At 35.6% G+C, this 17,352-nt stretch overlaps 1 protein-coding gene across 1 annotated transcript in view; it reads left to right on the forward strand.

Annotated features, from left to right (window-relative positions):
- DDX60 (DExD/H-box helicase 60) overlaps nt 1–17,352 on the forward strand; it is a 41,360-nt gene that overhangs the window by 8,671 nt on the left and 15,337 nt on the right. Inside the window, exons 11-24 of the mRNA XM_032186986.1 lie at nt 674–789; nt 2,304–2,464; nt 3,548–3,800; nt 4,654–4,817; nt 6,920–7,075; nt 8,099–8,248; nt 9,243–9,362; nt 11,809–11,904; nt 12,553–12,668; nt 13,192–13,337; nt 13,511–13,620; nt 13,721–13,825; nt 13,910–14,038; nt 14,856–14,983. Of these exons, the coding sequence (XP_032042877.1) occupies nt 674–789; nt 2,304–2,464; nt 3,548–3,800; nt 4,654–4,817; nt 6,920–7,075; nt 8,099–8,248; nt 9,243–9,362; nt 11,809–11,904; nt 12,553–12,668; nt 13,192–13,337; nt 13,511–13,620; nt 13,721–13,825; nt 13,910–14,038; nt 14,856–14,983 (1,950 nt within the window). The remainder of the gene's footprint in view (nt 1–673; nt 790–2,303; nt 2,465–3,547; nt 3,801–4,653; nt 4,818–6,919; nt 7,076–8,098; nt 8,249–9,242; nt 9,363–11,808; nt 11,905–12,552; nt 12,669–13,191; nt 13,338–13,510; nt 13,621–13,720; nt 13,826–13,909; nt 14,039–14,855; nt 14,984–17,352) is intronic.

Consider the following 17,352-nt stretch of genomic DNA (forward strand, 5'->3'; position numbering starts at 1 on the left):
AGAAATGCTTTTGCTGTGACTAGGGAAGGTTTCACATTTATGTGTACTGATAAAATACTCTGTAAATATTATCAGAAAATTCTGAAGAGGAATGCGTAAGAGTCAGTATCTTATTTTCTCATTCAATTATTTGTTTGTATTAGTCTTCGGTGATTCTTATTCTATGTTCTGAAACAATTATTCTGAATGCACAATTTGTAATTGAAAGGCCTCATCTTAAATTACAAAGCTCAGGTTGATTTCAGGAAAAGGAAAATACTGAGTAACAGTACTGAATAAAAGTTGAGAATAGATTATTATTTTTTTTTTTTACATTTGCCCTGCTTGTGAAGGTGGGTTGTGTGCTGGACAATGATTACTTTTAGCCATTTTGGGAAAACAAAGACTCATCTTTTAAAGGATATTTCTGTGAGTTATGTAGTCACATTGCGTTCTATGATTGAACTATATGAAAGTGGGAAAACGCATTTTTAATTTATTATTTTTTTTTTCTGAAAAGCTGAGGCTATCTTGACAAACTATATTTGGAGTAAAATTAATCCCTACATTGGTTGTCTGCCAACGTAAAGTGTTTTGATAAATATTCAGGTTTTCTTATATGTTTTAAATGTTTTATTAGAGACAACAGATAACCTTTTTAATTGTTGCTCTGTTTAATGTTTGTATCTTTCAGCAATGATCCTGCAGTTTCTTCACTTACTAAATACAAGGAATTTGATGAGCTTCGTCACTGGCATTCTGGCAGACCATTGACTGAGGAGTATGAACGTGTACACTGCAATGCTGATGGTAAGAAGAGCTAACAAAACCCACTTGTCTTTGTTGGCTAGAAAAATACTGTAAAGGTTAACGTTTTAGAGAAGGACTTCTCAGTTCAGAAACTATTTGCAACTGCGTAAACATTGCCAAAAAAGAGCTATTGCAATAGCTAAATTATACTTGCACATGCTGCAGAAATTCATCAGCTACGTATTGTGTGTTATGCGTTAACTTAATAGTTCTAACAAGTATAAGGGAGCATTTCTTGTCAGCTGTTCATGATGCTTTCTGTTGTGCTTGCAAAATGCCTCACAAATCTCTCTCTATATATAAAGTACATGTGCAATTTCATGTTTAAATCTATACTTTGAGTAATGCTTACTAAGCAAATTCGTATATGTGCAAAATCTACTCAGATGTTTGTCCAGCACATGCATAGCCAGTCAAATCTTTTGAGAACAAAAATTAAAATAAGTAAAAAAGTAAACAAAAGGTGTTTGTATTAATGTTACACATCATAGTTTTGTGTTTGTCTCTCAACTTTGAGGTACTAACAAAAACAAAACATGGACTTAATTTTGATCTTGAACTTGCATATTTACATGAAATGAAGTATATGATACTGTGTGTACCAGCATGTATACATAGCTCTTTTTCTCAAAGATGTTTCCATTATTGTTGCATCACACAGTGGATTAAACTCTCTCTCAGGAGGTGGGAAGTCATGCATTACTATTGGTGCTTCCTTTCATTTAGGGTTTTCATTCAGTGAATAGAAAAATTGTTTTCTGAATGGGCATTTGCATAACTTGACCTATGAAAAGTGTTCCATCTGCTTATCTTTCTGACTGGACAATTTTTTGCATTCTTTTTTGCACTGTGATTTCAACAGGAAATGTGGAGAGCAGTCAGTCTGAGCATACCTGCACAAGAGTAGTAGCTAGAGCATCCTCCATAATGTTGGAGTTTATGTCCACTCCTACTGAAGAGAGAGCCCTCTCTATTCCATGTCTTGCACAAGTTCTCTTAACACTGGCCTGTATTATCTCAGTCTTTTTTGTGTAAAACAGAGAGAAATAGCTAAGTTTAAGTGCAGAAATATCCACGTGCGCGATACCTTCCATTTGGTCACATAAGTGTTCTTCCATATTACTTAAGTTGTGATGACAGAGTCTTGTATTCATGGGGAAGAGGTCTCTTTCTGATGATCTGAATTGACTTCTGAAGACACTTTCTTATTTTCGTTGATTGTGTGAGAAGCCTAGGCGTTTTTCTCAAGCAGTTCTAATTTCTTTCCAGGTGTCCTGTCTGTTAAGTTATCCAATAATATTCTTGTGTGCCTAAATTCTGAATTTGAGTCTGACATATCTCTCAGATAGTTCAAAGGACTGTTGAATTTCAATGAGTCTCAGTAGAAAGTATCTTTTGAAATGTGATTTTAGCCTTTAAGTTAAATTTATCCTTTATCCGGGTATCTTTTTTTGGGGGGTGGGGGTGAGGGGATTCTGTCAGTGTGTTTTTGAATCAATTGTGTTTATTTGCAGCAAAATCCAAAGATCCAAATGAAAGAAAACAAATTCAAAAGTTACAGACTTTTTATCGTTTTTATGGAAGCACATTGCAAGAGGGCACTTCAAAGTTTGTTGTATGCCAGAAGAATGCACCAGGGAGTGCTAATAATCCCGTCAAAAAGAAAAAAATGCAAGTGAGTATATGCAAGTTGATCTTTCCAAGTCTACTTTTTACTATCCAGAAAAACATTTCTACTATATGAATCACACGTATTAAATATTATAGTTTGAATGCGCTAGTAGCTTTAGTTGAAGAAAAAAGCATTATCTTTGTAGTTCAAATTTAATTTACTATTTGGGAAAGAAAAACAAAGGTTTTTCTATTTGGAAATATTGATGAATATTTTAATATGATGAATGTTTTAACTGACAAGGAAATTTTTTAAAAAAAGATAAACAATAATATCAGATCTGTAAAGGCTGCTGAGATTTGGTTCATGGCCCGTAATAGTGTGTGAGGTGAAGGAAACTGTAGTTCAATTTAATTTTACGTTTAAGAAACTACTGACAAATAAGGTAAAATCCACTATTTGGTTATTTATTTCCCTGCATTATTTGGAAATATTCTCCATGGAAGATCTTGGAAATAGTGCTATTAATTCTATATGAACATTTTCAGACATCACATGATATGTAACATATACTTGTGTACTAATGAACAGTACTCAGCAATAATAATTTGAGTAACATTTCATAATAAACTATACTATCTTTATACTGGTATGCTTTATAGATTATGGCCTGTTGAATAGCCTATAGAAGTCCTAAATATGGAATATAATATAATATATTCCATAATATATTCCTAAAATATGGAATCTTCTTAACTTAAGTAAGATTGAACCCTTTATTTTATTTAATTTATATAATAACACCTCAATGGTATTTGAATTATTGTTACCTATGGATGAAATAAAAGCTTTAAATTTAACTTCAACTGCTGTTCAATTTTTTCCACATCTGTGCATTTTTATACCACTTGTGAAGAAGCTTTTGACTTTTAAAATACAGATTAGATAAGCTTTTGAGAAGTAAATACTGGGATTCATAGATTGTCTCCTTCAGAGTGAAGTGCTATTTTAAAAAATCCTACTTAAGATACTATGTACCACACAGAATTGAAAACTATAATGTATCTTGAGTTTATGGATTAGTTTTTTTCAGATGATGCTTGGCAAAAAATGATGGTTGTTTCTGAATATATTCATTTTATGTAGAAAAGTAAAGCAGAAATAATTGCAGAGGAAAACAACAAGCGACTAAAAATTAAAGAAGAAATGAAAGAACAGGAGCAATGGAAAACCTTGCAGATATCAACTGAAAAGGAAATAAAAGCAAATCTGACTGTTGGAATAAACAAATTGGAGAAGTTTCTCAAGAATCTTAAAAGTAAATCTGTGAAGTTCAGCATAGAATTGTCAGGACTGTCTGCCTGTTTAGAAGTATGGAAGGAACACTGCAAAAAACAAGGTATGATAACCAAATGCATGTTCAGTATTTGACTTGCACTTCCTTTAACCAAGAAAGTGATTTACTTTAGACGTTCTCTACAGGAGTAAAGACATGTTAAAACGCTTCTGTTTTGGGAGTACTAATGGTACTTTTAAGTGTTAACAGACTGGTCCTCATTTGCAATTTCAGTATTCTCTGAGTGAGACAAAGAATCTGCTAAAATTAGATCATAAATATTTTCCTGTTTCACCTTGTAAACATTGTAAACATTGTATGCATAGGTAATTTGTTTTATTTTATACATATTTAATGATCATGCATCATTAACAGTAAAATATACCTATACAGAGGTGAATTGTTTGATTAGCCGAGTTGACTCACAGTCAGAATAATGCTGACTTGCACAGAAATTTATACCACCATGGTTAGAGGTCTCCAGTTTCACCAGAATTAACTTATTCAATCTATGCTTTTGGTCAGAAGGATCCAAACAACTCTGTTGGAAACATGCTGGGGAGACCTGTACATGTTAGTGTGAAGTATGTAGCTAATAAGATTGAGTAACAAATATGTGAGTCAGGAAAATGAAATGGGGGAGCTCAGTTATTGTATAGATGTGAGAAGTATGACTTTCTTTTATTGTTGAGCTTGCAGAGGCAGATAGAATTGTTTTGGTGCCTGGTCTTCATTGTTGCACCTTGTAGAGCTCACAGAAGTGTGGGTTGTATTCTGGTCGTCTTTGATTAAAATGCACTTTTAAATTTCCATAAATGTTGTTGGATGAGTAAGGTCTATTTAAAACATACCTAATTTAAAAATGCTTCCAGTGATAGAATTGGCTTTTTTTTTTTTTTTTTTTTTTTTTTGAAAGATACTAAATCTAAAGATTTAAGCAAAGCTGTCCAACTCATGAGGAGAATTCATATCCTCCTTGAAAAATATCAAGATCTCTTGGAGAAATCACATCTACAAAAACTGACCCAATGTCTACGGCTTCTTGGATTTGAGAATTTGGCATGTTCACTGTCTGGCCAGGTAACTTTATAGACTGTGATGATTCTATTGTAACTGGATCTCTAATTGATATAAACATAAGCATGTAAGTGTGTAGAAAATCTATATTGAGCTTACTGTAATTATATTGTGCCTTAAGTTTAACTGTCTATTCATGCTTCAGAAATTAATGAGTAATCTTCCTTAGTTCCATGGATATATTTCTTTGCTTGATGTGAAAGAGAGTTGACACAATAGGCCAATTCCCCTTTATTAAGTGGAACTATATATGGCTGTGAAAGACAACCTGTGAAAAATGTTAAGAGATGTCTACATCTCTAAGAGGTACCTGTTGTTCCACTCATCACATCAGCTGAACTCTGCATGTCAAAAATAAGCATTCATGCTTATTTTATGAAAATATTTATATTTTTTATTATTTTTTATTATTTTATGAAAAACAATCAATTCAAAATGTTCATTAACAGGCCTAAACATGCTACTGTATAGAGGAAATCTTTGAGATGAAAATCATATTCTGTTTGTTTTTATGGTATTACTCTGCCCTGTTACTGAGCTATGATGATCACCTCTGAGGGAAACTGACACTGAATTGCTTGTCTTCACTAACACAGCTGAGACCGCCAGATAGCTACTCTGAATTTGGCTCTGAAGTCATTTTTCTAAAGACCGGACTTGTGCTTTTCTGCTTGCAACCTTTCCCCTGGCTGATTTAAAAGCAGTTCTGTAGATGTGATGTTACCAGGGAGAGGGGATGCTAAAGTGGTTGTCAGGTGGAAGAAGGGGGGATATAACTAACAGTCTGCAGAATATGAAGTCAGTAGCAAAATGAAAGGATTACAATGAATCATAAAACCAGTATGATTTCTGTATCTCATTTTTTCATGTGCAACAGTGTTAGGAATTTTTTGGAAGCTCAATTCTGGAAATCTTTTATTGTCCTTCTTTGAGGTTTGGGACTAAGAGATGAGGGAGGATGGACATCTTCATAACAAGAGCCCCTCCTCTCCTTTTCCACCTTTTGTTGCTGCATGGGACACCACATGGTATGGGACATCCCTTTGGTCAGTTTGGGTCAGCTGCCCTGGGGATAACCCCTCCCCACCTCTTGCCCAGCCTGCTGGCTTTGGGTGTTTTGGAGGCAGTCTTGGTGCTGTGCCAGCCCCCCTCAGCAATAGCCAAAACCTTGGTGTGGTATCAGAGCTGTTCTAGCTACAGTTCTAGCACTTCTAGCACTGTATGTGCTGTTACAGGAAAGCTAACTCCATTCCAGCGAGACCCACTACAGCTGCACAGTACAGAAGTGTCTGCTTCCTGTTGTTTAGACAGGACCTCTTGTGTTCCAGTTTGTGTCCAGGGTCAGGACAAGAGGCAATGGGCACCACTAAAAAGAGCCTGGCTCCATCCTCTTTGCATGCTTCCTCCAGGTATTTCTACATGTTAATGAGATCCCCCAGAAGCCCAGGCTGAACGCAGCCCTGAGTGACCTGATCTGTTTGCACCTACTTTTAGCAGGGAGTTGGATTAACTGACATTCAGATATCCCTCCCAACTTAAATTATAATGTGATTTTCTGACATTCTAGTATATGTTGTAACATGGAAGGCTTTGCTACACAACTTTCAAGATCAGATGGTGTAACCAAACATGTACACAAACATTGAAGTTTGTTATGTCTTAGGGTATACAGGTGCTGCGTAAAAATATAATACTTTGCAAAAATTGGGATCACAATCTTCATATTGAGTTTCTTTTCACACCTTTGATTCATTGCATAAAGTGTCAGGGCAGGCCCAAGAAAACAAAAATATAGGATGAGAAGACTCTAGCAGGTGATAGCTCAGAGAAGCCAAGTTCTACCTTCTAGTCAGTTTCGTAAGCTCTTCTGACAACAAAACCATCAACAATGAGGGTTACTGGAGACATATTGTTTATAGGCTATAGTAGTCTCCTTTGAACAGATAAAAGCTTATACAAAGCTATATAAGAGAAAATGTATTTAAAAATCACCTGCACTTTCATATATTTTTTAAAGCTTTCAGAGTTCCAGAGCAGAAGAGGTGCCATTTTCTGAATCTCTTGCTAGTTTGCAAACCAACTTGAAATGTATTGTGACCTTATAGGTTAGAGAAAAAAGTGATGGTGAGAATACAAGTAGATATGCTATTGAGGTGGGACCGGTTCGCTTCCAGCTACAATACATGGACTATTACTTGCTCCGAGAAGAGAGAAATGATCCAGATCCCCGAGTGGAAAATTTCATACCAGACACGTGGCAGGTAATGAGACACAAACCATTTGTATGTAAAGATACTGGAAATGACTTTTTTTTTCTTTGTTTTAAAATACATGTGATTCTACTTCTTGCTAAAAATAGTGTTTCACTAAAGTGAACAAATTCAGAAGATCATTGTGGATGGTATTCCATGTTCTTTCTAACATGACAGTTTTTCTACTGAGAGCTTGGCCCAAGGAATTCAACATAAGAAATGTCAAATCCATGGGATTTCACTGTTCATCATAATATTTGATGGTGATAGCCTCCCATTTAGGTAATCTCTGATTACCTAACCTCTAATCATCTTCTACTTATTGCTGCCTAAAGAGTGAAGCATACTATGAATTGATAATAAATTTTCTGTTTAAAGCACAGTAGGTCTAACTCAGGTCTGTCTGTTATTGGACTGGGGAGACCAGCTGAATTTTCTATTTTGTGTGACCACATCTGCAAAACAGATACTTGCTTGAGAAGCACGTTTGAACTCAGCATATATGCTAATATAGAAATATAGTGTTCATGCTATTTATTTCTCACTTCTTCTACCATTCCCCCTCCGCTCCTTCTACAGACCTATTTAAAGTGAGAGGAAGCATGGAGGAAGACAGTAATAGGAAGAAAACAAATTTATTAGTGTATGCTAAGAGCAGAAGAGAAATTTGGACAGTATTGCTATAACAATTCAAGAAAAATTACTGTAATGTATAAAACAATGAAGTTCTTGTATCTAAATTGTACACTGCTGAGTTAACTGGTTTTTATTTTGAAAATGTCCAGTTTCAGACCGTAAGTATTCTGGTATCAAAATCTCAGGCCAAATAATTGAAACAAGTGTAAAATTGTAGTTCCATTTTTTCCCACTAACAGTTTGAGAAAAGAATACGGTCTTAAAATTCTAGGTTAACAATGACTTCCCATAGTCTAAAATCAGCAAAAATTAAGAGCAAAAATAGAGACATTTTCACAGGAAGAGCCAGTTCACTTTATGAGAACTTCTTAACAAGAGGTTTTGCTCTTCCCTTAGCGAGAACTTCTTGATGCTGTTGATAACAATGAGTCTGCAGTGATAGTTGCTCCTACTTCATCGGGAAAAACATATGCATCATATTATTGCATGGAGAAAGTTCTGAAAACGAGTGATGACGGAGTAGTTGTGTATGTTGCTCCTACAAAGGTAAGGCTACATCCTACTACATATTCTGTCTGTCTGTCTAAGATATTTTTCAACATGATTGTGAAAACATTTGGGGTAACTTATTGTACAGATTTAGTTGATATATGTCTTTTTTTATTAGAAACACGTATTTAAGCATGCTTACAAAAGATCTGCAAAATACTTAAGTTCATGTACAGTTTTTTGACTGTTTATATAGCTATTTTAAGGTCAGAAACATTAATACATAGAAAAGTGCTAGAAGTAGTGTTAGGTAAATGGTGACAGTGCCAAAAGCCTACAGACTTGGTGAAAGTAATGTTAAAAACAGAACAAGAAACATATTTTCCAATTGAGTTCACCATTAGATGCTTCAAGAGAACTTGTGAAACTCTAAGTATCTTTGGGATATTTTTTAATGAGTGTTTTATCCTTCTTTTTAGTTAGAAATGGACTTAAGAGCTAAACCAATGTTTTGATTTCTTCCAAAACTTGTTTTAAGTAATACGAAATTTGAATATGGAATTACATGTGCTATTATTGAGTAATTTCTTTGGATTCTTTTCTATAAGTTTTTTGTTTGTTTGTTTGTTTGTTTGTTTTTTTGATATGGCATAACAAAATGGGCATCAAATTCATACTTTCATTTGAATATCAGAGTCTGGGTGCACAAATATATTTTATACCTGCAGGCCTCAGGAATCTGATGTCATTAAAGTGTTTGTAGATATAGCAGAATACTATGAAATAATTAAAATACAGAGTTAATACTATATAACCCACTTCACAGGACACTAGATTTCTTTGAAAACATTTGAGTATAATTGAACATCAGGTACCATTTCTGTTCAAAGTTAACATTGATGATCCAGATTTAATAAAAGTGCGGCAATAGTATATTGCAGTCTAGTACATTAAAATCAGTGCCAAAAATGAATACATTTGTATGCCTCAGAACATTGTATGCGTTTAGACATCCACTGCATAGTTTTGGTAATGATCTGCTTTACTTAAGGCCCTTGTAAACCAAGTGGTGGGAACTATATATAGTCGGTTCACCAAGACACTTCCAGATGGATTGGTGGTGTGCGGAGTCTTCACACGAGATTATCGTAATGATGTCATGAATTCTCAGGTATATTTTTTGAATGTTTTAACACTTAAAAGTTATGACTTCTGTACTTCATCTGGCCTCTGAAAATGTTAATTTTGATTATAACAATTGTGCCATTACTAAATAGAAAGTTGAGTTAAAATCTATGTACTGCTTACCAGAAAAATTTTCAGTCTGTGGCGTACAACCTTAAATATTCATCTTTTGATTACTTGCTCTGGTTAGAAGAAGAAACATTTAATTCCTTTGGTCATAAACATACAGCAGATGTAAATGCAGATAAATGAAAGAGGTGCTCCTTTTTTTTTTTCCCCGTTCTTTTCTTGAGTGTCTGACATTTACTATTATATATAAACGTTGATGACATCGACTGATTGTAAAGTAGTACTGTCTGATGGATTTTCTTGTTGATCTTTAAAGATCTGTTTTCACTAACCACCAGGGTTCAAAATCACTTGAGCTCTTGATGTGTCTTAGTTATGTCCTAGACTTCAAACTGAAATGTAGGTAAATCTTGGAAATAAATTAGGTTGACCATCTCAGAGTTGGAAAATAGTGTGATTTCAGACAATCAGATGATAGTGTAAAATCCTGATATAGATAGAAGTAAGCTAAATATATATATTATATATATATATAATAGGTACGGTATGACACTTCTGTAAGCCATTAACCTTTTATAAGCTTTGTTGGTAAAAGATAAACTGCAAATGAACCTTTGTTAATCCCTCAGCATTGTTGTCCATGCTGTTTCCTTTCATGCGTTGCTTCTCTGGTCAGCATTCTTTCATTCTTAAGTAGTATCACTTAAAAGTTAATAAAATAAGTACAACTTGCTTACTGATTTTAAGAATATTCTAGACAATCTTGCCTGTTAATACCTCTACTGAAAATCATGAACTCATACAGGTGGGTAGAGTTTGGCTCCTAGCAGCCACTCTTGTTCATTGTGACTGTAACTTCTGTTGCAAGGTGAATCAACCTAGGTTATTCATAGAATCATAAAATGATTAAGGTTGGAAGTAGTGACCTCTGGAGATCATTGTGTCCAACCCTCCTTCTCAAGCAGGACTGCCTAAAGCTAGTTCTCCAGGATCATGTCCAGGTGGTTTTTGAATATTGGCAAGGATGAAGACTCCACCAGCTCTCTGGGCAACCTGTTCCAGTGCTCAGTCACCCTCACAGCGAAAAAAGTGTCCTTATGTTCAGACAGAGCCTCCAGTGTTTTAATTTTTGTCCATTGCCTCTTGTCTTGTCACTAGACACCACTGAAAAGAGATCTGTATTTTTTATACCCTCTCTTCATATTTATATACATTGAGATCTTCCCTGAGCCTTCTCTTTAGGCTAGACAGTCCCAGCTCTCTCAGCCTTTCCTCACAGGAGATGCTCCAGTCTGTTAATCATCTTAGTGTCTCTTTGTCGGACTCCCTTGAGTATATGCATGATTTTCCTGTACTGGGGAGCCCAGAACTAGGCCCATCAGTCCAAGTGTGGCCTCAGATGCAAAGGATCACCTCCTGTGCCCTGCTGGTAATACTTTGCTTAATGCAGCCCATACTGTTTGCCTGCTTTGCTGGAAGGGCATGAGGCTGACTCGTGTTCAACTTGGCATCCACCAGGACTCCTAAGTCACTTCCTACAAAGCTGCTTTCCATTTGGGTGGCCATCAGCAAGTGCTGGTGCCTGGGGTTGTTCCTTCCCGGGTGCAGGGCTTTGCACCTCCCCTTGTTTAACTTCATGGGATTTCTGCCAGCGCATTCCTCTAGCCTGTTGAGATTCTTCTGGATGGCAGCATCACCCTCTGGTTTATCAGCCACTCCTCACAGTTTTGAGTCATCTGCAAACTTGCTGAGGGTGTACTCCATCCATCATCTGGATCATTAACTAAGATGTTAAACAGGACTGGACCCAATGCTGTTCCCTGGGGTACACTGGTAGCTACTGGCTTCCAACTACACTTGGTACTACTGATTTCTCTGGGACTGGTTATTTAGCCAATCTGCTCATCTGGCCTACACTTCAACAGCTTGTCTATGAGCATCTTATGGGAGACAGCGTCACAAACCTTATTGAACGCTAGGCAGACAATATTCACTGCTCCCTCCTCATCTACCAGCCGGTCATTTCATCACAGAAGTTTATCAGGGTGGTTAAGCATGACTTCCTCTTGGTCAATCCATGCTAAAAACTCCTGATGACTTCCTCGTCCTTCATGTACCTGGAAATGGTTTCCAGGATTAGTTGCTCCATCACTGTCCCAGGGATCAAAGCAAAGATTACCAGTCTGTTAGCTCAGGCTGTGTCCTTCTTCTTACCCTTCTTGAAGGTGGAAGTGAGAAATTAATTTTTGCTCATCTTGAAATCAAATACATATTTTAAATGCTTTTTCAATATAGAATCTATTCTGTTACGTCTGATCAGCCAATTTATTTGAAAATAATGCTTTACAAACCTTTTTTCTTAGATATTAGTGACTGTGCCTCAATGTTTAGAAATCTTGATGCTGTCTCCTCGTTGCCAGAAATGGGTCAAACGGATACAATATGTTATATTTGATGAGGTATGCATCTTTCAGTAATAATCAATTTAATAAGTTTATGGGGGAAAAACGGCAGAGGAAAACTATCAATAATTATTTTTTTCACTACATGCATTATTGCTTTGAGAACTATTACTTCAGACTTGCTTGCTTTTTCATGTTAGCTAATAGTCTTAATATGTTCCAGTGCAAGAACTTAAAACTCTGATAGTCCTGGAGAAGACGTACAGTTCAGTCGAGCTACCAGGAATTTCTCTTATTTCTTTCAAGCCAGTCAACTGGAAAACTAAAGGCCACCACTGTAGTCTTAGTGGTTAAAAATGAAGCCCGGAGGTATTCCGGGTTTGAGTTGTAGACATATATGTAGATATTTGTCAGTCTTTTGAGGGCAAAACCAGTGTTTAATATTGCTAAATTTAATATTTGCACTGGATTCTTTCTTGTATATCAACTTAATGGATGTCAGTGAATATCTAAGGTACAATGAATGTAGTATTGAAGTTAGTATAGTCTAATTCACTATCCAGTGAATTTGCAATGTAAGAATTATTCAGTAATGATCTTGTAACCTTTTTGAATTTAGCAAAACATAAAACAGCTCCTGTTTTGTGTGTACTTTGATAAGGTAGGTTTCTTACTTTTTTTTTATCCTCTTTCCCAAACATATAGGTCCATTGTCTTGGTAGCGAAATTGGAGCAGAGGTTTGGGAGCATCTTCTGGTAACAATTCGGTGTCCGTTTTTGGCTCTCTCTGCTACTATCAGTAACCCAGAACACCTAACTGAGTACGCTTAGAATTTTCTCATTCAAAAGAGCATATTTAAATTGGATATGAACTATTGATACGAACCAATGGGTATGAACAATTACGATTGAGAGGCAACAGATTCATACTGTTTTATGTATTATATACGTATAATTGACACCAAACAATTCTGTAACTTTTAGCTCTCTGTAGTGAGAACAGGCATTCATTCCTATTCTTTCAGACCCTCTGAGAGAGCTGGGCAGAGGTTTTTTTTTTTTTTTTTTGCATCTATTTGATTTGCCAAAACCTGATAAGCATACTTACCCATCATCAGTCAAGGAAGACACCTGTCTCTGTATGTATAATGATGATGTGATTTCACATTTACGAATTGCACCCTGGGATAAGCTGGAGAAAATTGCACTGAAAATGGTGAGAGGGGGGACGGAAATTTTATAGGAGAAACAGAGCAGAATGTAGTACTTCATCTATTATAGTTGTATCAGTTTTCAAAAAGAATTTTTTTTATGGCTTGGCTTTATTTTATTCTTGAACTGTAGGTGGTTACAAAGTGTGAAAAGGTATTGGCAATGTGCTGAGAACACGATAGAAGAAAACTCTACCAACTCTGAAAAGAATTCTACAAGAAAACTTAAAGTGAAATCTAAAGTAAAAGAACAAAAAAAACCATATCGTGTTAGACTAGGTGTGTATCAGAATGTTTTATAATAATAATAAGTAAATTGTAGTGTCCTTCTTGTAAACACTTTAATCGCTCTGTGTGAACTTAAGCATGTGTATGGTTTTTAAATAAAGTCAAATCAAAATACTTGCTTTTTAAAACCAACAATGTATCATGACATTTTTGTCTCTTTGCAGTCCTGTATGGAGAAAGATACAATGATTTGGAAAAGTATGTGTGTTCTTCAACGGGTGGTGATTTTCTCTTTGAACATTATCACCCATGTGCTGCATTAACAGTCAATCATGTAAGCATAGCACTGGTGTAAAAAGTATTTATCAACGGTTACATTAAGTAATATGGATTCCATCAAAATAATTATTTTCTTTTTTTTAAACTCCTTCCAGATTGAGAACTATGGTATTCCTGCAGATCTTTCTCTGTCTCCAAAAGAGAGTGTTCAGCTGTATGACACAATGGTAGAAGTCTGGAAGGAGTGGCCAAGGGCACAGGTGGGTATACAGGTCTGTGCACAGAACATATAAAAAGTAAATAGATAATGAAGTAATTCAGTGTTTTATATTGTTGCTTTCAAGGAGCTAGATCCTGAGGAGTTTGTCTCTTTCAAGAATAAAGTAGTAATAAAAAAGATGGATGTGAGGAAATATGAACAGGAACTGAAGAAAGAGCTAAGCAAATGGATTGAACTTGGCCAAAGACAGAAGGTAACAGTTGTTAGAGGGGTGTGTTTTTAAGACTCTGTACAGCTGTAACGTAATGATTATACAGTAATATAACTAGACAATTATGGGAGCTTCTCCTCCCTAATTATTATCTATAAGTATTAGCTGCTGCTGTGCTGAAAGATAAGCACTAATATTTGTGGCATTTCAGTAAGCATTTTCAAGGTTGTTTTCACAAGCTTCTCTGGGAATCAGACTTCTAGTACTGCTGCGAGATTCTGATTTCTGATTCTTGTAGTGTACCTCCTACAAGTAGTGACAATACTGTACCACAATTCTGCTTCTTTAGCCTACTTCTTTTTCTTTTACTGATCATTTGAAACCTTCTGTGTAACCAAGGACAGAAGGTATGTTCCTATGTAAAAGACAGAAATTTAAGTAATGGACTTTAAATTGGAAGATCAAGTCTTTGATTAGAGGCCATATATTCCTATATCATAAATAGGTGTATGAGGAGGTGGTGAATAAAAAACAAGGATACAATATAGAATATTTGGGGAAAAAAAACACAAGGTTCTTGAAATGTGACGCTTGAATGTGAAAATATATCATAATTGGTATGTTAGTAGTGCTTTATTATTTCCACTGTGAAGGTAGACATGAATGCTACAGTGATTTGCATTTTGAATTCTTACTGAAGTCATTGTGTTCTGCAGACCTTTTAAGTCTGTAAACTGTACGAAGCCATTGTAGTTCTGCATGACTTAAGAAATCTGAGCTGATAGAAGCTGTTAAAGGAAACTTTGCCTTCAGCTGGAAGTTGCTGCCATTAAAATCTCCTCAATAATATTTTGGTCAGGTATGTGAGCTTCTGGATCACTTTAAGCCCCAACCTGTGGATTGCTCAGATCAGGAAAAATGGATACAATTTGCATGCTTTGTTGAAAAATTGCATGAGATGGATAAATTGCCTGCCATAATTTTTATGTAAGTATTTATATTCCATGTGTTATGTGTGTGTTGACTAGATTCAGAAAAATGGTATTAGAGATAAATATTGATATGGCTTAGCAAATTCCATTTATGTCCTTTTCTTATCTTTATTCTAAAGTTTGTGAAGTAAAGGCTTACAAGCTCTATCAATCTGTGTATCTTTATGGGACTGAAGGTTTAGCTGAAGTAAAACTAGGAGTGATTGATTATTGTGTGGAATGGTTAGAATCCATGCATGATACCTGAGGAAAATTATAATCTGAATCACATTAAAATAAGAGTTGGAATCTCTGTTGCTTTGCCCCAGTGTAATAAGTAAAAATTATGCTGTTTAATTAGAAGTGCAAACAGTGTATGTTGGGGGCAGATTTGCTAGGGAAAAGGGCAGAATGAGGTTCTATGAATATGTCATTTAACATGGTTTTAGTACAAAGCCTCTCACAACATTATTTTATATCCAGTAAAATGCATGAGTGAAACTTCTGCATGTATCTGAGATGTATTTTCACAAAACATGAAATATGCATAACCTACTGATAATACCGTTATTGTCAACGATATTGCTAATATTAGTAAAGTGGGCATATTACCTCGATGCTTGTCCTAATAATGAAAAGAAAATACTTACCATTAAACAGTTGTCCAGTGCATATTCTTATTGTAATAACATGTAGGAACAATCACATACATGTGTTACATAAATATCAGTTTTCTCATCTCAGTATGAAGCCTTTCCTTTCCTTTGAATGCTTTGAATAATTAGGGGGAGAATGATGTTATTTAGCATTTCAGTTCTTATGTGTTTGTGCTTTTTTTTTTTTTTTTTTTTTTTTAAAAAAAGGCATTTCTGAAAGAACTCTAGAAAGAAAGAAGCAAAAAAGTGAATATACAGGTCAATGGTGCATCTCAAATGACTCTAATTGCTAATAAGTTCTCTCTTTTTATATTTCGAGTGGCAGTCTAGTTGCAAATAAATTCTATGGCTGATTTCCAGCAGTCTGGTTCTAAATCAATGCTATGGCTTATTTCCAGCTGAAGCCAAGAGATTTCAAAAGCAGTCTTAAATATTTTTAATTCCTTCACATGAGTGATTTTAGAGCTGCAGTATTAACTGCATTGTCCTTTTGAGGCACTTAATACGATGTTAAAGGCGCTTCTCCTCAGGAGAGACAGATCACTAAGTTACTCTCATCTACACTGGAATGATGAGTCATTATAAGTTTCTGGTGACAAATGGCTCTTACAAGGGGCTGTGTGTAGAGTATGCGTTCTCTTTGTAATAGACAACTGATAAATGATCATGCTGGGAAAAGAACACATCATAGACCGGTGAACATGGATGCATAATGTAGATATGAAGTTAGGGTGTGAGCCTGAGAAATCTGTTATCTTATGTTTTAAGGCATAGGTGTACTGTGATTGCACTTCATAGAGCTCCCCAGTGGTGTTGTAGTCAGACAAGGAACAAGCATCAGAAGGAATTTCAAAAAAATAAAAATAAAAAATTCTAGTTACATGTCCAAATCCTGAGAATTTGTGATGGAGATGAAGGGGATGAGGAGCCCTCACAAGAAGTAAATACTGACAAGGAGTAACAGATTGGTGCTGGCAAGCTTTTTTTCCTTAAGTCTTTATTGATGCATGAGGTTGGAAAGCTGTCACCCATTGTGGTATTTTGTCAACGTGGAGTTAGTAAAGACTCCTGAGAGAGCAGGTATCAGAGCTGTAGAAACCAAGTTGCTATTGCAGCTATTGGTGGTAGGGAAAACAGTACCTTTTCTTTTCTTAAAGCCACCAGGGAAAGAAGTACACTGGCACCATATTTGTACTTAAATGGCTGAATAAACTCTGTGATAGAGAAGTTTAAATCACCCAGTGTGGGCTTCAAAGAGATGAGAAGTAAATGGAAAATGATTGCAATTGAGCTCTGTTACCTGTGAAGAAGTGAAAAGCTTGAATTAAGAAGTTACCTTTGAGTCTTAAGACCCGTGTTTGGCCTTCACGAGAATAAAGTCCTTCCATTTGCTCCTGTTCTTGATGACTGCCAGATCTAAATGACTTGTAAGCATTCTGATGGACTAGGATGCAACTTCATGCCAGGTGTTGCCAACCCTTGTATGGTGACAGCTAACAGTCTCTTCCCACTACAATAAGAATTTTTTTTTTTTTTTTTCTGACTGAGAAGCTGGAAGAGTCCAAGCTAAGCTAACATTCCAGTATTGAAAAAGTTATGAGAAAGAACAGCTGTGTAGAATAACAAGAGAAACAGTCATTCCTTTTCAACAGGCTAGTTGAGAAGGATTAAATGATTTAAGGTACAATCTATTTTATATGTATATTCATGTGCCCACTTAGGGAAAGAT

This window comes from Aythya fuligula, chromosome 4, assembly GCF_009819795.1.
Source record: "Aythya fuligula isolate bAytFul2 chromosome 4, bAytFul2.pri, whole genome shotgun sequence".
Classification (NCBI taxonomy): domain Eukaryota; kingdom Metazoa; phylum Chordata; class Aves; order Anseriformes; family Anatidae; genus Aythya; species Aythya fuligula.